Source organism: Macrosteles quadrilineatus, unplaced genomic scaffold (assembly GCF_028750875.1).
Source record: "Macrosteles quadrilineatus isolate MER2022 unplaced genomic scaffold, UCM_ALF_1.0 Scaffold_10__1_contigs__length_6754688, whole genome shotgun sequence".
Taxonomy (NCBI): Eukaryota; Metazoa; Arthropoda; class Insecta; order Hemiptera; family Cicadellidae; genus Macrosteles; species Macrosteles quadrilineatus.
Window position 1 is genome coordinate 3,216,530 of NW_026542603.1, and position 24,460 is coordinate 3,240,989.

Consider the following 24,460-nt stretch of genomic DNA (forward strand, 5'->3'; position numbering starts at 1 on the left):
TCAGGTTTAATTTTCCAATGAAGTAATCAAAGATTGTATAGAGAAGAAGAAGTTACCCTATAGGAGATCCACTATCAATGATATTATACGCCCTGGCAAAACACTTCCATTAATACAAGAACTATAAAGAATAAAGAATGCCGAATACATCTCATGTTTGGTATGCAGGTGACTCTTCTTGACAAGGCACCCTTGATGATGTGGAATGGTGGGAACAGCTCTCAAAATTAGGTAAAAAATATGGGTACTTTCCTCAAATTAATAAAATAAAATAAATTTTTAATCATGATATTTCCAAACAATTTAAAAAGAAAATATCAGGTATGCAAATTTGTAAGGGTAGTCAATTTCTTGGTACAGTAGATCTTTTAGCACAGATTCCTTAACCTGTGATAAAAGCTGATTTAGCTTGTAGAGGCGTATGGCCATGGGAGACTCAGATGGACTATGGATGCATATTGTTTGATGTTCGTGTCGTTGACACTGATCAAGGCCCCACTAGAGGACTGATGCTCCATCCATCTTATGTCTCCATACCTCAAAAACAAGCTATAAAAATACCCCCACCACAGCAAACCTGCAGACTAAACGAATTTCCATTTGCCTGATTGGATTTACACTAAAATGTCTACTTACAAAAAATATAACATATATTTCCTATTTAAATAGAATTAGTTTAACAAGTACAGTACTAATTAATGTTATGGTATATTAATGTTACTGTTTTCCTAGAAGCGGAGCGGAACACCGTGTTAATCTGTTTTCCGCTCTCCGCTCTCCGCTTCCGCGCCTAGGAAAACCCAGCTTAAAAATTGATTGTTGAAAATTCTGATTAAGGCCACTTTTTCCCCCCATTTTACAACTAAAAGTCGTAAGCAGTGGTCGTAAGAAAAGAACAAGAAGAACACTAAGTCTTAGCAAAGAAAACATACTATAAAAAAATGGTATGTTTTCTGTGGTCTTAGTCCATTTCTAGAAACAGCTGAAATTGATTTAGCTCTTTGGCTTTGGCTGAAATGGACTCAGCTGTTTCTTGGTCTCTGGTGGTCTGTCTGGTCTCTCGGTCTCTGGTACAGCGGGCAGCGCCAGCGGGACATAACCTAACATTAGGTTATTAGGTTAAGTTATCAAATAAACAAACAAATTTGCTTAATTTAAATTTTTTTTTTTCGATTTCATTATTTGATATGTGAGTGAGACATAATATTGTTTCATGATGTGCGTTGGGTTCAGTTAGATATGAGACTTTAACCTTTTATCGCAAGGTAAAACTGTAAAAGGAATACTGTTGCTATTCAACTCCAATCGGTAACTTGATGAATTGATAATCAACTGATCTAGTGTAAATTTTAAGAGTTAGTAATCAATAAAATCAAATTTCATGTCCATATAGATTAATATTTTTGTTTAAGATGACACCCAATCTAGCCAAATTTATTTTGAGCTTTAGAATAAAACCAAATACTCAAGCAGCAATAGTCTCTAATATTTGGAAAAATTGCCAAAATCCTTCCCCTGAAACTCCCCCAAACAGATTAATTCAGCGCTATTTACAAACTCAGACTAGAATATTATATCACAATGAAGTGGCACCCTCTATTATTAGTGAATCTCCTATCCCCCTTATTAAAGACAAATCTAGTCCAAGCAAAAATATCAATCTTGATACTATTACAACAAGCGATGTTGCTGTGATAAAAGATACAGAAACCGATGCTTTGGATGCTTGTAAGGAAGACGTCTCAGACATAGGACCTTTTGCATCACCATCGTTTAATCTTGCTGCATATGTCAATGATTCGTTTACATTGCAACAGTTTGTTCTTCTGGGAGTTAAACTCAATGTATTGGAAAAGAAACCAGAAGTTGCTGAATACATTTTGAAGTTAAACTTTGAAAAACAAGTAAAACCGTATTTAAGGTAGGAATGATTATGTAAGGCTTATGTAATCATTTATATAGGCCTAATTAAATACTTATTTACTTACTAAGCTTAAGGTAGGCCTAACTTATCACTTGATAGTATTGAACATCGATGAGCATGATGAATTTTGGCAGGCCTTACAACTTCATCGGTTACATCAATCCCAAGTTATTTGTGAGAAATATTTAAGACTAGCAGAGTACCCGTCCTTCGTACGGGGCTGGAATATAAGTATAAAATGCTTATGGCAGCTTCACATAAGTAGTTATACTCAAGCTTTGCGTTTGCAATAAGGGAGGACACAGAAAGTTTTGATAAAATTTGCTTTTTTAAATTTACAGTATTCTATAGTATTACACATCTACCATAGCCATAATGTTCTACTACTTCACCTAAACAATAGAGAAAAATAAATTATCAACAATTTGCAAAATATGACAAATTATTCATGAAATTAAAAACATAAACATAACTGTAAACAATCCTACTTTGACAGTTCTAATTGCGAATCTCAGTTTTTTGTCGCTGCTTAGTTCAAATTAGCTGTTTTCATAAATGCCAAAAATATAATGCTGCACCCTGTTGGTTAATCTTATAACTTTTTAATGCTTTCCCATATCATAGAACCAACTTTATTAGTTGAAACAGCTGACTAAATTCTTTAATCTAAATATATAAAAGGCAAAGCCCTCACTGACTGATAGTGATGGGATAACCGATTGGGTTCCATGACCGAATAATCAACCAGTTATTTTTTGCGTCAATCGGTTATTTTTAGTTGAATGAATCACCGAATCAATTTTCAATTTTAGTCATTATTCACTGTCACAAAGCACAACTAATTTTTATCCTATGGGACACTGAATGGCATTTACTCTTTTAGCGTCAATCGGCAATTTTTAGTCAAACGAATCACCGAATAAATTTTAGTTACCTGATAATGTGACAAACTAAATCAACTAAATAACTAAATCACCGAATCACACGGTGGTAAGACTAATTTAACCGAACCAGGATAAAATAACCGAATTAGTCTATTCAGCATCAATAACCGATTGATTCGGTTATTTTCATTCGGTGATTCCCACCACTACTGACTGACTGACTCACTCACTCACTCACTCACTCACTCACTCACTCACTCACTCACTCACTCACTCACTCACTCATCACTAATTCTCCCACTTCCCATTTACCTACGAGGCTGAAATTCGGTACACCGATTCTTTGGACATTAAATAGGAAAACTAAGTAGTTTTTATTCTGATCGGACTCTCGGGCTCCGCCCCAGTGGCTCTGGAGTTTCCCATGTTAACCTTATGATTTTTCATATTTAAAAGGAACTAATGAATCTAACAACTGTTTCAATTAAACAAGTTGGTTCTGTTCTATGATGTTCAATAGCATTAAAGTTACAATGATTACCAACAGGGTGCAGCACTAATATTTTTTTTAATTTATGAATACAGCCAATTTGCAATCAAAAGGTGAGTGAGCGTAGCGAACGAACTTCAACCTGGAAGCGAGTTAGCGTAGCGAACGAGCTAACCTGAAGGCAAGTGAGCGGAGCGAACGAGCTCCAACCTAAAGGTGAGTGAGCGTAGCGAACGAACTTCAACCAGGACGTGATTGAGCCACGCAAACGAGTTTACTTGTGAAGTTAAACGGGGCAAAGCCCGCGGCTACAGCTAGTCTATATATATAAAAGGCAAAGCCCTCACTGACTGACTGACTGACTCACTCACTCACTCACTCACTCACTCACTCACTCACTCATCACTAATTCTCCCACTTCCCATTTACCTACGAGGCTGAAATTCGGTACACCGATTATTTGGGCATTAAATAGGACAACTAAGTAGTTTTTATTCTGATCGGGCTTTCGGGCTCCGCCCCAGTGGCTCTGGAGTTTTCCATGTTATCCTTATGATGTTTCATATTTAAAAGGAATTAATGAATCTTAACAGCTGTTTCAATTAAAAAGTTGGTTCTGTTCTATGATGTTCAATAGCATTAAAGTTACAAGGATTACCAACAGGGTGCAGCACTATTATTTATTTTTTAACCAAAAGGTGAGTGAGCGTAGCGAACGAACTTCAACCTGGAGGGAAGTTAGCGTAGCGAACGAGTTAACCTGAAGGCAAGTGAGCGCAGCGAACAAGCTCCAACGTAAAGGTGAGTGAGCGTAGCGAACGAGCTCCAACCTGGAGGCGGATCAGCGTAGTGAATGAGCTAACCTGAAGGCAAGTGAGCGTAGCGAACGAGCTAACCTGAAGGCAAGTGAGCGCAGCGAACGAGCTCCAACCTAAAGGTGAGTGAGCGTAGCAAACGAGTTCCAACCTAAAGGTGAGTGAGCGTAGCGAACGAACTTCAACCCGTGATTGAGCCATGCGAACGAGATCATCTTGAAAATTAAGAATTTAAACGGGGCAAAGCCCGCGGGTTACAGCTAGTTCCCTTTAAATATGAATACTCATAAGGTTAATATGGGGAACTATAGAGCCACTGGGGCGGAGCCCGAAAGGATTTTTGAGATAAGAATATGCCTATATCTTAATCGGGAATGTGAGCTATCATCATGCCAAATTTCAGCCCAATCTGTCCAGTAGTTAATGCGTGATTGAACTTCAAACAAACAAACACACAAACTTTCACATTTATAATATTACTAGCTGTACCCGCGGGCTTTGCCCCGTTTAACTTCATAAGTATTCGCATGGCTCATTCACGTCCTGGTTGAAGTTCGTTCGCTACGCTCACTCACCTTTAGGTTGGAGCTCGTTCGCTGCGCTCACTTGCCTTCAGGTTAGCTCGTTCGCTACGCTAACTCGTCTCCAGGTTGAAGTTCGTTCGCTACGCTCACTCACCTTTTGGTTGGAAATTAACTGTTGTCATAAATTAAAAAAAAATAATAGTGCTGCACCCTGTTGGTAATCCTTGTAACTTTTATGCTATTGCACATCATAGAACAGAACCAACTTTTTTAATTGAAACAGCTGTTAAGATTCATTAATTCCTTTTAAATATGAAAAATCATAAGATTAACATGGGGAACTACAGAGCCACTGGGGCGGAGCCCGAAACGGTTTTTGAGATAAGAATATGCTTTAATGTTAATCGGGAATGTAAGCTATCATCATGCCAAATTTCAGCCCAATCCGTCCAGTAGTTTATGCGTGATTGAGCAACAAACACACACACAAACACACACACAAACATACACACAAACATACACACAAACTCACAAACTTTCAGATTTATAATATTAGTAAGATAGTAAGATTAGACTGTAAGTACCGGTAGGTAATTATTGTATTTGATTCGGCAACAAATGATATAATATTGAAAATGGATGCACTTACTATTGCTACCGGTATTAATCAAAAGGTTGGGTTGGGTAAGTTTTTATTCTCTCTTTGCATAAGTTAGGCTCTTCAATATTAGTTACTTAAATATTGAAAGCATAGCCTGATACAATATATTACTTATTATTTTGTGTCTATTCACTCCATTGGCATTTTTATTTCATTTTTTGTAGGCCCTCAATGGAACAGTCCAAACCCTGGTCTTGTTACCATTGAACATCCACCTTTCCATTGAAAGCAAAGTAAACCAGCAACACAATATGGGAGATAGTAATAGCTGTCAATAAGTATTAACATTTTCAGTAAAGCCGTGTTTATACGAGGCCAGTAGGTAGGCAGGCTACCTACCTCAATGTTACCTGAGCCAGGTAACCTTCCTGCCAAACAGGCTTCGTGTGAACGTGACTTGATATAGCCTAGAGAATATTTTTAATAAAACAGTTCTAGGCTAATCCACAAGTTCAGCCACTTTCAAACTGTGTAGTATTATTATTACTTTCAGATTTTTACATGATGTCGGAGTTCCTACTGAAGAATTTGGAAGATTTATTACGAAAAATCCGCTCATTTTTCGAGAAGACTTGGAAGATTTACAAATCCGTATCAATTACTTGGAAGCCAAAAAGTTTACCACTGAAATGATTTCAAGAATCGTTACGAGGAATCCATCATGGCTCAGCTTCAGGTTTGTGAGTTTTTTAACTCGACTTGACTCTTTTACTTTTTACTAAAAGTAGGCCTAACTGAGTTGTTAACACCTAAATACCTCTTCTTTTTACTTGAAACTTATTAAAACACTTACTAAACATAATTGCTGATACTAACTGGAATTGTGTGTACAAGCTAGAGTCTCCTGATGAGATAGAGCAATTTATTACTGATCATATAAAGAAAGTGTTTGATGAGGTTGCTCCTATTGTTTGTAAGAAGGTAACACGGAAAAAAGCTCCCTGGATAAATGAAACAATTAAAGAATTGTCAATTGTTAAAAATAAACACCGTAACAAATATTGGAGGACCAGAGATTCTTCAGACTGGTATGAGTATAAAACCATAAGAAATAGTTTGAATTTCATGATCCAAGAGGCTAAGAAATTATTCTTTTCTAACAAGCTTGCCTCATGTGAAAACCCTGCAGAGTTCTGGAATTGTTTAAAAAAATTGTGAGATTGTAAGTAGTAAGAGAAATAGTAGGCTCCCCCCAGATTTAGACATTAATAAGATAAATGAATATTTTGTCAATATGGGATCTTGTAATGATATAGACATTGAATTGCTAAATAAACTTCATCAATATAAAAAACATGGAGATAACGATAAGTTTGAATTTAAAATGATTTCAGAAAATGATGTTAAAGAGGCAATGAACTCAATAAAATCAAAAGCTGTAGGTGTTGATAGTATATCGATACAAATGATAAGATCTGTTAGCCCATATGCAATTGGAGCAATAACACATTTGATAAACATGAGTCTGGCCTCAGGTGTTTTCCCTACAAGTTGGAAGATTGCCCATGTGAAACCATTGCCTAAGGTTGCTGCGCCAAAAACCGTCCAGCATTTAAGACCTATCTCCGTGTTACCTGCAATGTCAAAAATAATGGAAAAGATAGTAACTAAACAAATTGCTTCATTTCTAGATGACTTTGATATATTGCCTAAGCTACAGTCAGGGTTTAGAAAAAACCACAGTACTTGTACTGCACTGACTAATATGTTTGCGGATCTATTCGATGCCAAAGATAAAGGCCTATACAGCACATTAGCTATTCTAGATTATTCCCAAGCATTTGACTCTATTGATCATGAATTGTTATTGGCCAAAATGAAGTGCTATGGCTGTAGTGAAAAAGTTGTTTGTTGGTTTCGGTCCTATTTGGAGTCCCGACTGCAGGTTACCAAAATTGGGAGTGAGACATCAGATCCGCTTTGCAAATTGCGTGGTGTTCCTCAAGGTAGTTGTTTAGGACCTGTGCTGTTCAATTTGTACACGTCTGACTTGTCCAGAAGTGTAGAATATTGTACAGCACACTTGTATGCTGATGACTGCCAACTACACTTGTCATACAAGCCAGACAAGACATCAGAAGCAATCCGGCTCATCAATGCTGATTTGCACAGCATTTTTCAATGGTCTGTCATGAATGGCCTTGGATTGAATGTTGACAAGTGTGTAGTCATGCATACTGGACCAAACATTATGATGCAGGAATTGAGTAAATCTGCTATAGAAGTCACCCTTGATGGCATGAGATTGTCTGTTTGCGACACTGTCAACACACTTGGTGTTGTACTTGACAAAGACCTCTCTTTTTCTGACCATGTCACATCTGCAGTTCAACGCGCAGTGGGTAGACTGAGAGGTCTTAGCAGATTTAAAACTCTACTGCCAGAATATGCCAAAATGCAACTCATGCGGTCCTTGGTCCTCCCAGCCTTTACATATTGCTTTCCTGCATATGGAAACAGCATCTCTAAGGAGAATATGGCAAGAGTTCAAAGAATTCAAAATTCTGCAATAAGGTTCATTTTTGGCCTTAACCGCTTTGACCACGTGTCCTCCTTCCGAGATGCTGCAAAGCTCATCCCAATGGATGAAATATGCAGGAGGCTGACCTGCTGCCTGGTCCACAAAGTGCTCACGCTGGGAGAGCCTCAGTACCTCAGCGAGAGGCTTAAGTACAGGGGGGAGATCTGCCTGCGTGGTACTCGTTCCGACCGCAGGCTTCACTTTCCTAAAGTGAGGCGTGAGGTTGGAAGAAAGTCATTTTCTTATTTTGGCCCGCAGTTGTATAATGGCCTCCCTCAGGACATAAAGAGCTCCAAATCGTATGGCTCATTCAGGGCCGCAATGCAGAAAAACAAATGCAAATTGTAAATGTTTTTTTCTTTGTAGTTTTTTTTGTATATTAAATTTATGTATATATTAGGTTAGTTTAGTTTTAGTTTGACTTGAGTAAGTTTGAAAATCATGTATATGAAACTCGCTTGTAAATAAAGGCCTTTTTATTTATTTATTTATTTATTTAAAAACTCAATAGGCCTAAGTCTTAAGTAAAATGTGTTTAGAAAATGTATTACTTTATATGACCAAAATTAATACTTTGATGTCAAAGGTTTCTATCTCATTTGTAAAAAGATAATACAAATCCATAGCCTATCAATAAATTTTTAAAATTTTTGAATAGGGAAGTGGTTATTATACTATAATCTTCATGATGTATTCCAGGTCTGAGATCTTTGTATTTTTTGTTGTAGGGTCCCCAGAAACAAAAATATTTTCAAAAAGCTATGTACCGTCATAGATAAAACATACTCCCTTAGGTACCGTACTTCTTTGTAAGAACTACAAAAACTCATTAAGATTCTCAAAATTTATGAAATATATCAATTGTGTAAACCTGTATGTATCCGTATTATCAAGTTGGTGAAGTAATCAGGATCTACAAGTAGAAGAGTAGATTTGTTTCCTTTAAATTTTTTGTTTCTGTAGTAGTAATAATGAGCACAGATTATTATATTCTTAGTAAATTTAAAATTAATAATCCATAGCTTACCCTAACATTATTACTTTTTAAATAATTTGCATGTAACCGTAATTAATAGTCAAAGGATCTTATGAATATTGTAACAAATAATGGGTATTTCTTCATCACTGAAACTGTACAATGTAGATCCTCAATATCTACTATCATTTAAAATAATTAAAAGCTAAATCTTTAGAATGCCAACGACTGTTTAAAAAATTGTGTAGGGATAAGAAAAAAACACACTTTGCGCTATTGATTGACAATTGTTTGACAATGTTATAATTAATAGTAATTTTGTCCCTCTATGTTCATTGTACACCTGTGATAACCATTAGCCTTTTTAAGAAAGACCCACTATTATTCATAATTTAAGTTTGTTAAGTTTGCCTATTTTTTATTTTTTTAAAATTATTTTAAACCTGTTAAATGTTCTATAAGGGCAGCCTATATTTTGGTATTTTCATGTCAAATTTTAATAATTATAAGTATCGTATCTTATATCTTTTACAATAATAATGACGATGTCAATTACAATAATGTATTGTTTAAAGACTGAATAAATGACTATTCAATGACTATTCAATGTCTGGACAATTGTGTGTTGGACGATTGACAATGTTTGGAAAGCAATGGGGACTTTTAAAAGAAAGGATAGCGATAGTATTGCAGGAGATATTGCATCGGTCACGTGGGTCAACCACTTCCAGAACTTGCTCAACCCACCGCGGTCGTCTACTAGTGTCAGCTTTGCACTTCCCCTGATTGTTGATTACGATCTCGACGCTAGCTTTACACTACATGAACTTGAAATTATGCTCCCTAGGGTAAAGTGTAATAAGGCTCCAGGTCACAGAGTATAGAATAAATATAGAGTCGCCACTCCTATACCTACAGCTATACCAGTAAAGAAGCCGATTTCCGCCATCTTGGTAAGAGAGTCGGGCTCGGAACTTTGAAAACACGACGTCATTACCACTGTGTTATTCTATGATACTTTATGAATTAGATGAAGCTACCGCTCCGAGGTTACGTATAGAACTATCCCCCCCTTTGATATTGACCTAGAACTCTGCCCCGCGAGCTTTCAAAGTTCGGAGGTGAGAGTAATATAGTTGGTGTAATTTCAAAAGTAAATATTGATTGGTGGTTTCCATGTAACAATATAATGGTTTAAATGTAAATGCAGACCGGGCCGGCCGCCATCTTGGTACGAGAAGCCTGCTTCACTCCAGACGGCAAGTGCCGCCTCTATATTTATTCTATGCTCTGTGGCTCCAGGTATAGACAGGGTGCCGTGTATGAGTTTTTTAAGAATTCCCCAAAAATTTTTCTTTTAAAGTTATTAGATTTATACAACAAAATGTTTGCCAAAAGTAATGTGGCACACAGTTTCAAAAAGTCCACAGTGTTCCCGTTACAGAATAAGGGAAATGTGAAACGGGTTGAAAATTACAGGGGGCTTTCCTTTATCAATTGTATAAGCAAAATATTTTCCAGTTTAATTAACAACACGGTTAACAAAATGGATTTCCAATAACAACATTTTAACTGAATTTCAAGCTGGTCTACTCCACAATCTTACTAATATTATAAATTTGAAAGTTTGTGAGTTTGTGTGTGTGTTGCTCAATCAGGCATAAACTACTGGACGGATTGGGCTGAAATTTGGCATGATGATAGCTCACATTCCCGATTAACATTAAGGCATATTCTTATCTCAAAAATCCTTTCGGGCTCCGCCCCAGTGGCTCTATAGTTCCCCATGTTAACCTTATGAGTATTCATATTTAAAGGGAATTAAAGAATTTAGTCAGCTGTTTCAACTTTACAAGTTGGTTCTATAATTCTATGCTAGCGGAGCACCCGTCCTTCGTACGGGGTTGGCATATAATTATAAAATGCTTATTGCAGCTTACTCAAGCTTTGCGTTTGCAATGGGGGAGGACACAGTTTGATAAAATTTGGTTCATAAATTTACGGTATGATATAGTGTAACACATCTACTATTCTCCTAATGTTCTACTACTGCACCTTAACAATATAAAAAAATAAATTATCAAACATTCGCACAATATCACAAATTATTCATTAAATTAAAATCTCAAACCTAACTATAAACAATCCTACCTTGACAGTTCTCATTTTGTATCACAGCGTTTTGTTGCTGCTTAGTTCAAATTAGCTGTTGTCATATAATATGCAAAAACAAAATAATAATAGTGCTGCACCCTGTTGGGAAACCTTATAACTTTTTAATCTCTATTCAATAATTAGTTCAAACTCAATCCTAGAAGGGGCAAGACTTTTCCCTTTTTTGTAGATTTCTCGTCTGCGTTTGATACTATTGATAGAAATGTCCTTATTTTAAAATTATCTTGTATTGGAGTTTCAAGTAAAGTGTTGGCAGTGCTCAAAAATATGAATTCTGGAACAGAATCGAGTGTTTGGTGTACAACTGCATCTTTTTATACTAATATGGGTTCGAGACAGGGATGTATTTTATCACCTCCTGCATTTAGTTATTTGTCAATGACATGCCAGAATATGTAGGGGGAGGGATCCATTGCGGGGAGAAAAAGATTAGTATGTTCCCCATAGCAGCTAAAGTCAAACAAAAGTCAACAGTGTATTACACAGCTGAGTTTTTCGTGCTGTCCTATTGCTATCCTTTTGATGGTTTCTTTTCATTACTCTATAGCTTATGGTATTGTGTTTTTAGCTCCTACGGCAACCTTTCTTCAACTAATGATTTCGAATTTGGAAAATTATTGTGATTGTTGGAACTTAAAAGTTAATTAAACAAAATAAAAAACTATTGTGTTCAGAAAAGGAGGCAAATTGAGTCAAAATTGCAGATGGTCGTATAAGGGGAAACCAGTTGAAATTGTTAATGAATACTAATACCTAGGTGTTTTGTTCAGTACGTCTTTGTCCTGGGAGGTAAATTTTAAAGAAAAATCAAGGACAGCTTCATTGAGTGCAAAGGTTAGGCCTACTTGTTTTAATACTGTTATTAGGTCAATCCTGTGTTATAGTGCTTAAGTATGAGGCTGTTATGAAAGCAAACAAGTGGAGGCAGTTCAAAAAATGTTTATTAAAGAGTTGTTAAGATTGCCTGCAAATGCAGAAAACTACTTGTTATATATTGAAACAAATTTTGAAATTTTTCACCTTTTCACTTTAAGTCAACAGTAATTACATTCAGAAAACTATATTTCAATGGGTCCTGATCGTTTACCCAGGTTTCTACTAGGAGAAATTATTTCAAAAAACGTTGCTTGTTCACCGATTTGGAAGTCCCTAAGCAAAAAACTCAGTGTGGAGATTAATTAGATTTGTTTGATGTGGAGGGGGAGCGTATGCTTGCGCAGCTGACGACGGTGGTTGAACGAGAGAGACAGCGCTGGTGTAGCTGGAGCGAGGGACAAGCTTTGACAGCGCAGTAAAATGACCAGTATCTGCTCCTTGAACTTGACCGCGGCGGCAGGACATTGTTAACTGATAACGCAGACCTAGGGCTTGTGTCATGGATCAACAAAACCTCAAAAGCTCAGCTGATCGATTTGAACTACAAGCCATGGAGAAATGGAAATCATACTTCTTCTCTATGCAATCTAAATAAAGATGAACAACTGTATTTCATTTTGTTGCTGAGTGTCCGATCTTAAAAAGGGTTAGGTTCAGATGGCTAGGAAAATATTTTCTCGATCAAGAAGAATTCATTAATTATTAATTATTAAGACTGGGATGGGTGGCGTCGTCCTGTAATCCAGCTACTAGGAGGTCACGGATTGTGGATATTTATAGGCATGCACTGTGGATGCGATACTCCCTGGTGTGGATTAACGTCCGCACTAGTGAGTATTAAGACTATCCGCAGTACTATCCTGATAATTAGAGCAATTCGTATATACCAAGGAAATGTGGTTCGGATTCCACTATAAACTGTAGGTCACTTATTTGCCATTAGCTGTTTGGGCTATTAATTAACAGCTGTGTCTAAGGAATGTCAGCCTTAGTCACTAACAAGACTACAAGATCGCGCCACTCATCTCTATTCATACTTGGCTTAAAATACCTACATTGTATGGTCGCCATTTCATAAGAAAATATTAAACTATTAAAGTTTGAGTTATTTCGGGAAATTTTTTAGGGAAGCATGGTTCTATGTACGTGGGATTTAGTTCAAGAATTTAATTTTTGAGATGCAATTTAAATGAAGATTAATTTTATTATTTTTAGCTGTCAATAGGCATCCATACCAGAGCAAATAAGGTATTTTTTTCTTCTGTTTTATAGCTGTTCTAGTTCAAGTTATTTTGATTGTAAATTAACTAAATTTAACTTATTTTTCTTGCAAAACCATTATTTGTTATAAAATATGAAAATATGCCTGTTCTGTTAATATCTATTGTATTGCAACCAACAGACAGTCCAAAAGACCATTGTTGATGTGCTAGGCCAACTTTAAATTTTGTAATTGTATAGTTAGGCTTTTTATTTGTTATTGAATTATTGTAAACCTTTTATTTTGTTAAATAAAGCCCTTTTTCATTTCATTTCATTAAAATAATTAAAAGTGAACATTAACAATGGATAACACTTATTACACCAGTTCTTGTTGCAGTACTGTTGATATTGACAAACGACTTGGTTTCTTCCAAAGGACTTTTGTCTTGTCTGGTGATGAAGTCAGAGCACTTACAATAAAGAGACCGACCATCATAACTTACAGCTTAGGAAAGATAACTGTAAGTATCAGTCATAATTATGATCTTTATATTACTCTAGACGCTAAATCCTAATATGCTTCAAACTTCTGTTCTTCCACCGATGCCCATATACGATTGGGGTTAATACGACACTGATACACCAATGTGTGTACTATAAGGCGAAGATGACTATTACAGGATTTACGTTTAAATGGATGGGATGATAGACTACCATCTCCCGTTCCTCATCAGTAACTGGTGAGAACCTCTTGTGCGAAGGAGTGGGGATTGTGGGAGAGCCCCTCATGCCAATTTAAGAAAATCTTTAAATTTATTTTATAATTTTTTAGTTAGAAAAATTAACTTTTTAATTATAAAATAATTTTTAAATATTAAATTTTTTAACATAAATTTTTAACTATGAAATTAATTTTAACTTAATTTTTTTATTATAAAATTTAACTGTCATAACCTAACCTTACCAACCAAACCTGCTGATAATATAAAAAAGGTATAAGTTAAGATAAAAATCAAATGAAGGTTTACTTATAATTTTTAATCTAATATATAAAATTCTCGTGTCACAGTGTGTGTCTGCAAACTCCTCCGGAACGACTTCACCGATCGTTATGAAATTTGGTGTGTAAATTCTGTAGGTTTGCGAATCGGACGTAAACTATTTCCCGTTTCGAAATTCTTAAAAGGGCTCGCCCCAGTGGCTCTGGAGTTTCCCATGTTAACCTTATGAGAAATGGAATTAATGAATCTTAACAGCTGTTTCAATTAAACAAGTTGGTTCTGTTCTATGATGTTCAATAGCATTAAAGTTACAAGGATTACCAACAGGGTGCAGCACTATTATTTCTTTTACATTTATGACAACAGCTAATTTGCAACCAAAAGGTGAGTGAGCGTAGCGAACGAACTTCAACCTGGAGGCGAGTTAGCGTAGCGAACGAGCTAACCTGAAGGCAAGTGAGCGCAGCGAACGAGCTCCAACCTAAAGGTGAGTGAGCGTAGCGAACGAGCTCCAACCCAAAGGTGAGTGAGCGTAGCGAACGAACTTCAACCTGGAGGCGAGTTAGCGTAGCGAACGAGCTAACCTGAAGGCAAGTGAGCGCAGCGAATGAGCTCCAACCTAAAGGTGAGTGAGCGTAGCGAACGAGCTCCAACCCAAAGGTGAGTGAGCGTAGCAAACGAACTTCAACCAGGTCGTGATTGAGCGATGCGAACGAGATCATCTTGAAAATTAAACGTAACGGTACTTAAATTATAAATAGTCAAAGGCAAGACAACGTCTGCCGGGTCGGTCTGTCTTAGGAGAAACCTATAACTTAGGCGATACGAAGTTCGCCGGGTCAGCTAGTTACTGTATAAAATAAATTTTAATTTTTTTTTATTAAAAAATTTTACTGTCATAACCTAACTGAACTAACCAAACTTGCTAATAATAAAATATAAAATAAAAATCGACTGAAGGTTTACTAATAAAAAAAAATACCTAGTTCTTAAAAAAATAAAGTTAAAAGTAAAAAAAATAAGCATAATCTTGGACAAAAAGTTAGTGTTGCCGGCGAGATTCGATCCGGAGACCCTTCGATTACCAGTCTGAGACGCTATCAACCACGACACGAACACCGATGGAATCTCAGCGTCACGTTACGGTAATGGTGTTCCCTCAAGAGTAGAGTGACGTCACGCCCCCTACTCCTTCGCACAAGAGGTTCTCGCCAGTTACTGATGAGGAACGGGAGATGCTATAGGGATGATAGTTTTGTTACTTACAAAGTTCAGCTGGTTCATTAGCCAGGACTTATTAAAATCCCAATGATCAAGGCCAGCTTGGTCCAGTTTCAAACAAATAAAAAAGATTCAGACTTTTCTTAGGATTGGACCAGCGACCTGCTGATTGCTAGGCAAGCACTCAAACCACTCAGCTTTACATAGCCTATTGATAGTATCATCAATAAAAAAAATTCAAAATGTATTTGATGTTATTGGATTGAAGCACTATAAAAATGCATGTTCCTAGGTTTAACTTAAAAATTATCTCTAGCAATAACTCAGGGGTCGCCAACAAGTGGCCTGCCCGCCGCAAATAGATTTTTTCCGGCCCGTAAAAAGTTAGCATAATTTTAGTTAGGCTACTAAAAATATTATTTTTATGGAAATTTTATTATTCACGAACGACCGCCTTCTGCGATTGTGTAAACACTCTCATATCTTGCCGTCTCGGCGATACCGTGATCTTCTCCCTGTAATGTAGTGTCACCCACGCATATCATACTTTTCCAACTATACCCTGAATGTCTTCGAAGATCACGGGCATATCTTGGGGTCCCGGCTATACTTAAAAAAAAATACTTTTTCAATGAAATGGCGACTATACAAAGTAGGTATTTTAAGCCAAGTATGAATGGAAATGAGTGTAGGATGAGTGGCGCGATCTTGTAGTCTTGTTAGTGACTAAAGCCGACTTATATACCGACTATATACCGTGATCGTACCCTTAAACCATCTCAAAAACTAAAACTTCAGCCCCGTTCACACGGGACAAGTTTAAAAGCTACACAAGAAGCCAGCGAGTGTGCTTGTATTCGTTCACACGATGCTTTTTCCACTCGCTCAGTAGCTGGCTTCCAGACCACATGGGTGTGTTTTATTTGTGAAATCTTGCTGGTCGTGTTGGTTTTGTGTTGGTGTTTGCGTACATTTATACTGAAATGGACTGTGGGAAATGTATCTCTGTTCCTAAACATGAAGGTACCAAAAGTACCCAGCCTTGTGTAACATCAAAGTTGAAAACTATGTCAATAATCCGTTGAGGGATACATTTTTTAAACAGCTGATGATTGGAGAAAAATAACAGAACATCAAAAGTAATGTTTTTGATGCACCATAATCCGTACGTCTTCAAACCCACTGTCTCACCCACACTTTCCTCCTTTTCCATTTCTCATCTTGCCGTCTAATCAATTAAATTTAAACACTTTTGCTACAACTTAACTCCCTGTAGCACCTACTCCTCCGACATATATTCGAATAACATGCGCACAAGCAGTGTTGGGGAAGCTACTTTTAAAATGTAGCTAGCTACAACTACTGCTACATTTCCAAAAAAGTAGCTTAGCTACAGCTACAGCTACAGTTCCGAAAAAGTAGCTAGCTACAACTACAACTACAATGAAATGTAGCTACAGCTACAATTTTAGCTACTTTTCCAAAGACGTTAATTTTTATTCCACGCACATTAGGTAAATGTAAAATTAATTGCAACTACATTTTTATTAAACAAACATTTAAAAAAATGTCAGTATTGTATCTAACATTACTTGGAAAACAAATTATTTCTAGATTGTATTTAATTTGTTGGCATTATAAACCTAACATTACAACAACAGAACCAAATAGTTGGGTTTCCCATCATATTTAGTAATTATTTTTAAATATTGCATTATTTTTAAGCATCTTAAAATGTAATTTTCATTAGTTCAAAGGACATACAACCAAACTATATTTTAAAAGCTAATTTTATTAATTTAATATAGATTCATTTATAGATGTTTTATATCAACAATTAAGACCAATAAAACTGCAAAAAGATTATTTAAAAATACTTTTTGTGTTACAGAGCCTAGCCTACTGAAATTGGAGTTTATTGCCTTTCTTTACTTTTAATGTTAAAAACAACATTGCTATAACTTTTAAAGTGATAAATTACTTATTCTACGAATAACACTTTTCAATGTCAAGAAATCGTCTTTTATTGTCATTATGCATAGGGCAAATTGTGCTTCAACCTAGTTGGTAGAGAAAACAGTATTCAGCAACTTATCCTGAAATCGGCTTTTAATTTAAACATGATGAAATTTGTAAAGTAAAAATAACATGTAGGCCTACTTGGCTATGTAACAAGTTGGCTATAGTAGGCTTGTTCTTGCAAGGACTAAACAGATATATTCATAATAATTGAACTTGGTTTGGAATTCGTCTTAAACCATAGCCTCAGTCCTATACAAGAGCTGTTAGCAGGAGCAAACTATGCTATTTTTTCAATGTAAGTTTCATGTTATATGGAGATTTTTTCATTAAAATTATCATGTAGTCTAGGCATATCTTAAATCTCATCAGGTAATTTCCTCTTTGCTAATTTAGTAAACCTTTGAAAAATCTTCGTAATCTAACCAAGGAAGGGCTTGTGATGATAAACCACAATCAACAGCTGAAGCAAAGGTTGATAGACCAGCTTTCTCATTATTTCAAGGTGTGTTGGTTTCCATTAAACCCCAAGTTGAAGCATTATCGATATAATAAAGAAACTAAATTGATTACTAATTCCCCTGTCCTGTCAATCACTTGCAAGCATTCAATTCAATAGCTTCTCTTGTCACCGGTACCGTTTAAACGTCGTCTGCATCTAGCGATTTTATTTTATCTGACAGTAATCATAGAGTAGTAAATTAAGGAAATGAGAGCCAAAAATGTGGATAACACTCATTTAATGGCCTCTATGTCCACACAACGTTGTAATAGGGAATGAAACGGCTGCAACCAGCTGTTTGAAGCCAAGAAAGTAGGCCTAATTTTTTTGAAAATCTCAGTCTGAAAGAGGTTGTTTCACGTAAGGTTGAGGTTATGATAAAAATCACTATCTCAAACAAATGTTAATGTAGCGAGAAAAGTAGCTAAAATTCCGCTACAACTACTTTAAAAATGTAGCTAGCTACAGCTAAAGCTACAAAATCTTAAAAGTAGTGTAGCTACAGCTAACGCTACAAAAAAAGTAGCGCGCTACTGTAGCGTCGCTACTTGTAGCGCGCTACTTCCCAACACTGCGCACAAGCACAAGCAACTGTGTTCATACTGGCTACTTACACGCTAGATTGCTCAAAAGCTGGCGAGTAGGTGTAAAGTGATGAATAATGAATAATGAATAATGAATAATGAAGTTTATTTCCCACAAAAAACCACAATATAACAATACATGAGATGTAGAGAAATAGAACTGGCTACTTGATCCAGTAGTGTAACCAGTTTGCTTATACTAACTTATCGGCTAACATGACGTTGTAATTTATGGTCTAGCATCTGTTATAAAACATTGAATTCCGCCTGAACTGTGCATCTGATGGACAAAACAAAGAACTGTTTTAATAAACAATGAAAGTTATTACAACAGGATATTATTGATATAATTTATGTCCTGCTGAGAAGAAAGCCAAATTATCGTTGCTTTGCTAAAATGCTTTAAATTTAAACTATTCTTTATTTGAAGTGGTAGATAATTATAGTATTTTGGACCTAGATATTGAAAAGAGTGACGAAAAATAGCTTTATTTACTTTGGGTAGTTTCAGAGTATTATTGGTAATGCTTCTTGTTATGTATGTGTGTGTAATATTTGGTATGACTTAACTCTGTTTCCACTTCGAACAAAAAACAGTCTAAGAACTTTGAAAACAAAAAGGTGCTGTTTGGGCAAAATTTTTAACTGTTGGTAGAGTGGAAATGAACTTGTTCTTTTAGGTTGTTTCAAAATTATCCGCATAAAAAAGTTTTGTGTTGTTCTTAATCTATTTATCAAGGTTTTATAAGTTCCTCCCCAGCATGGCAAGGCATATTGCAATCTTGAGTTGATTAGTGCAAAGTATAATGTTCTCAAAAGTGATTCGTTACAAAAATTTCTTAAAAAATAAAATTTTCTTATTTGTGTTCGTATTTTAGCATGTAGATTTAATATATGAGGTTCGAAGGTGACTTTTTCATCGAGTAGAACTCCTAAATATTTTATAGATTTTACTTTTTCTAACGGCTGGCAATTACATAGTTGTGGACTGCAATTTGAGGAGTGAAAAATTAAAGGAGATGGCAATTCAAAACCGGTTGAGTGGAAATTAACAAATTTGGTTTTGTTTACATTTACCTGCATTCTATTGATCAAACACCAATTTCTTAAAAGTAAAAGATCATCGTTTATTAAATTTTCCATCAACAATCAAATCGTTTTGTGTGTAAAAAAGAGCAATGTCATCAGCAAAAGCAAAGATATTTCCGTTAAAAGGTAGATTTAATAAATCGTTGATGAACACTAAAAATAAAATACCTGAGGTCGTTGACCCTTGGGGCACACCCGTTTGTACAATGAGAGGATTACTGTAGTCATTGTTTATTTTTACTTGTTGCCTCCTATTTGTGATGAAACTCTTAAACCACTCAAAAGTTGTACCTCTTATTCCTACGTTTTGCAATTTATTTAAAAGAATGTTGTGATTTACCATGTCAAAAGCTTTTTTAAAATCAATAAATAGACCTGTTGTTTTCAGTTTTGAGTTTAATCCTTGGAAGATGTGATCGGTTACTGCCAATAAAGCACTTTCTGTTGACCTGCCTTTAATAAAACCAAACTGCTTATTACTAAAAAAATGTGTTTTATTTAAAAAATTTTCAATTCTAATCATCATGAGCTTCTCGAGTATTTTAGAAAAAACTGAAAGTAAGCTAATGGGTCTGAGATTTTCTAAATTAAAAGAATTATTTTTTTTCAAAATGGGTACAACTAAACTTAATTTGAGTGTCTCTGGAAAAATACCTTTGTTGAAACTCATATTAAATATGTATTCTAAAACAAGAGATATTTCGTCAATTATATGTTTAAGTAAACTAACACTGATGCCATCAAAGCCAGTAGATTTTTTGTTCTTTAAATTACTAACAACTGACTTTATTTCCTGCACTGTAGTTGGTGCTATAAAAAACGTTTGTGGACAGATGTACATAGGAGGTAGAATTGCTGCAGGGAAAGTGATTGGTTGTCCAGCCTGTATTGAGACAAGGTGGTTGTTTATTTCCTGGGCGATAAGGCCAGGCTCTGTTATCAGTGTCCCATCGTTTAGCTCAATCCTATCAATGTTCTTATCTTTTACATTTCCAGTCAAGTTATTAATAATTTTCCATTGTTGGGCAATATTACCATTACATTCTTGAAGTTTATTTGAATAATATAAGTTTTTTGCTGTGTCAATGTCAACTTTTAAATTGTCTGTAAATCTTTTGAAATAGGTGTTGAAAGCAGTGTCATATGGTCTTTTTTTGGAAAGTATATAAAGCTTTCTTCTCCTTTTTATTCGATTAAAAATGTTGTTTGTAATCCAAGGACTCGATAACTTTGCTTTCCTCAGTTTAGAATCAACATGAACAGTTTTTTTACTAGTATTAACAACGTTCATTAATTTTTCATAAAAAATACTAAAACAATTGTTTACATCTAATTCAGAATAAATATCTTCCCAGTTAGTATTCTTAAGCTTAGTTTTTACAAGATCAAAATCAAGTATTTGTTTCTTAAGGTTTATGTTATCATCACATGTGTTAACAGTTTTTGTATTGGACAAATATCTAAATTTAAGACCTAGAACACAATGGTCAGTGATACCTAAATCGAATACTCCACTGGAAAACTGTTGCATATATCTATTTCTTACAAAAATGTGGTCTATTAATGTTTTTGTAAAGTGAGTAATTCTAGTAGGAGAGTTAACTATGGATATAAACCCATTATTGTTTAGGACACTATTGTAGCTTTCAGATATAGCACTTTCCTCCAGCTAGCCGCTGGATAGCCAAGTAGCCGCAGAGTCAACTTTTTCCAGAATGTTTTTGAAAATAGCTTTTAAGCGAGCACTTTGTTCACACTGAGCTATTTTACAAGCTACATGTAAAATAGCCGGTGTGTAGCTTGTAAATTCACCCCATGTGAACAGGGCTTTAGCTCTTAATTATAAAACGGCTTTGTGGTTTTATGGACTAGTAAAAGAAAGAACATTTTTATCTTATTGCCATCTCAACACTAAAACAAACATCATAACAAAAACATAAACCATATGCTTTTAACAAGACAATATAGAATAGAATATTAGACATATGATCGAGGGTAGACTGAAATATTACAGGGCTCTATTGCTGCTGCTCTATATCCTGTTTTAACATGGTGAACAACAAGTCCCTGTGTGAATTGATATGAGTAGTAATATCTTACCTACTTTTTCAGGTTTCCCATTTTGCAGTTAAAGAAGAAATGGGTTTCAGCGAAGTAGAGACTAAGACGCTACTTCTCAGATGCCCCAAAGTCTTTGATATCCGTAAGTATTTATTACTTTTTTATGCTGTTATGAGGAATAGCATTTTTTCAAACAGTACAAGTATACTTCTCATCCTATTAGTGTCTTTTATGTCAGTTAATGTTAGAGTACGCGGGTCACAACTAACCTAGATGATAGGAAGAGCAGACTCATGTGTGCAGTGGTTAAGTCTTCTCAATAGGAAATACATTTATACAGGGTGAGTTTCTACTAAGAGTGTTAAATTTTACCAATTATTCTACTCACTAAAAGGAAGAAAACATTTAGCCTAAATCAACGCTATGATTTTGTCATTTATACGCAAGATTGGTTTTTAGCGTCAAATTCATAGTAAAAAGTCGTTATTTAAAAAAACCGCAAATTACGTTATTACAGCTAAACGGCGAAGGTCAGACCGCGGTTTATATAATTTTGTCGTTCCTTTTAGTGAGTACAATTTGTAAAAATTAACACACTTAGACTGGGCGCACACTGGTCCAGCATTTACCCTGAAGCAAAATGTTGCACAACAATTTGCTTGAAGCATTCTGTTTCGTTGCTTCTCCAGTGTGTGGGAGGTTCAAGCATGATTCAGCATTTGGTTTGGTTTCATTGTTAGTCCCATAGATTTGAACCAGTATATTTGTAATTCTCTTAATAAATCTTATATTGTAACTTACTAAACCTATTTATTTTTAAAGTATTTAATCCATTATAAGATTAAAATTAAAACTCATCAGACAAATAAACAAAACATCATTTAGGAATGATCTTCATTAAAAATTTACACGGCACTCCTACCGGTGGGTGCCCAAACCTTCCTTTGACAGTCTATATTTATTCTATTTGTCTATGGTTGTATCATTGACTATATATACCTGTAGGTATAGTCAATGGTTGTATACAATGCATTTTCAAAACAGAAGGCGCCGTTCACACATATTGTCGGCATCTTGAACGTGCTCGACGTGTTGGATTTGTTCAAAACAAACGAACTATACCTCGTCTGGCAATTGATGGAGATGCAGAAGCGGATATTATAGCCGCTACCTACAATGATCCTCATATTTAACGTGTGAGATTTCTAGAGCCTCAACAGTTAGCCAATCTTCATTGGTAAGATTGGTAAAATGCGTGGCTTATTATAGCTGTATGTCAACTTCTTCATCGAAATTCATTTTGACCTATATAAAAGGAGAGTATTAATTATTTGCTATAACCACAAAACCATCGATAAATACTAAATGTTAAATTATTCAAAAACAAAATAAACAATTGATTAGCTGATTATTATTCTTCTATCAACTAATTATCTTCATTCACGTGAAAGCGTTACTGATATGTTGTTTTAAACAGTAAAATACAATATCCATGGTTATACGTGGCTTATTATTGCTGTATCTTCGAAACGGTTAGGAGTATCAAAAATATGACAAGAGTAAAAATGTCTTAAAATTTTACGTAGAATCCAAAAAGCGGGGGTTTCCATTGAAAAAATTAAGTTGTCCACAAAGAATACAAATTGCCTTCTTTAAAAAGTACTTTGATACAAAAGTACTTAGATACAAAGTAACTTCCTATAAACATGAAACATATTCCAAACAATTGCTCTTTAGAAAGTGGTCATAGTGACCATGAAATATTTCTTTTTGCCGTGTGTATACCGGGAGAGTTTATACTAAGGCCGCACACTGATGCAGAATTTCACCTGAAGCAAGTGTTGCGAGACAAAATGTTTAGCTGGGTATGAGCACTCCTTGTATTTCAATGGGAGGCCGCACACTGATCAAGCAAACATTGCAAGGTGCCTCGCTACGCCTTAAAACATTTGAGCAACCGTTCAACGAATGGATTGGATAAATAAACAAAATATAAACAGAAAATCAAAATAAATGGAAGCAATTCCAATAACACGTTTTATTTATTTACAGTGTGGGGTAGAAATAGAGAACTCTGTACATTACATTTTTTTGGTAGAGTTTTCGACCATTGGACTCTAAGTACTAATTAATATTTGGACAAAAAGTGTTTGTGAAAGTATATGACGAATCTACTATGGTTTGTTTTGTTTCAGATACACAAGCATTGAAGAACCGCTTTGATCTTATACACAACCTTATGGGCGTTCCACATGAACAAATTCTTGAACAGCCTCATGTTTTGCTCTTCAGAGAATTCATAGTGAAACAAAGGCATGATTTTCTCAAAGAGCTCGGAAAGGCTCAGTACGACCCTAAGTTACCGAACTACGTATCCCTGGAAACACTGGTGCACGGCAATGATGTGGACTTTTGTCGCAATGTCGCCAAGACAAGTATTAATGTGTTTAATGCTTTCTTAAAATCAAGATAGTTTGGCAAATTTTGATCTAAGTGTCTCTTTTTTAACAAAAACGTTAGTTGAATGAATACATTTTAATCGAGTAATTCAAATTATTAAGATTGGGTGTACTTTGAATGGTTGATGTTAACGGTATTTTCAAAAATACTTTACAAATTTGAAGATATATAATATAAACTATGTTTCGTAAAAACAGAAGGTTTAAGAAACCTTAGATCAACTTCTTATTAACTACTCATCCCAACAATACTTTCTTTATTCAGTTTTGTCAATTTAATTTTGATACAATCATACATCACAAAACTTAGCCATCGCCCAACTTTAACAGTTATGTTGTATAACTTCTCTCTTTAGAATAAAGTCTTGGGAATCTTAGCATTGGTGACAATGTATGAAGTATTGTAATACAGTAATGTAAACTATGTATTAAATTAAATATCTTTTTTTTTTACTTTCTCCCCCTATACATTGCA

The 24,460-nt window shown here is 35.3% G+C and overlaps 1 protein-coding gene across 2 annotated transcripts; it reads left to right on the forward strand.

Annotated features, from left to right (window-relative positions):
• Positions 1–1,117: 1,117 nt before the first annotated feature.
• Positions 1,118–24,400, forward strand: LOC129004616 (transcription termination factor 3, mitochondrial-like). 2 transcript variants are annotated; one of them, XM_054433147.1, is made up of 5 exons: positions 1,118–1,921; positions 5,792–5,974; positions 13,447–13,570; positions 21,578–21,668; positions 23,722–24,400. In XM_054433147.1, exons 1-5 carry the CDS (start codon positions 1,413–1,415, stop codon positions 23,997–23,999), a joined length of 1,185 nt encoding a protein of 394 aa, XP_054289122.1. In that variant the 5' UTR covers positions 1,118–1,412; the 3' UTR covers positions 24,000–24,400. The 2 variants fall into 2 exon arrangements, with proteins under 2 accessions (XP_054289122.1, XP_054289123.1); XM_054433148.1 differs by having other exon boundaries at positions 1,122–1,308; positions 23,722–24,251.
• Positions 24,401–24,460: the final 60 nt, after the last annotated feature.

Excerpts from the sequence above, each read along its gene's own strand:
- LOC129004616 (XM_054433147.1), top strand. The coding sequence starts at position 1,413 with ATGACACCCAATCTAGCCAAATTTATTTTGAGCTTTAGAATAAAACCA. Across the intron at positions 5,975-13,446 it reads CCATCATGGCTCAGCTTCAG|TACTGTTGATATTGACAAAC; the intron begins GTTTGTGAGTTT and ends TTCTTGTTGCAG. Across the intron at positions 13,571-21,577 it reads ACAGCTTAGGAAAGATAACT|GTTTCCCATTTTGCAGTTAA; the intron begins GTAAGTATCAGT and ends CTACTTTTTCAG.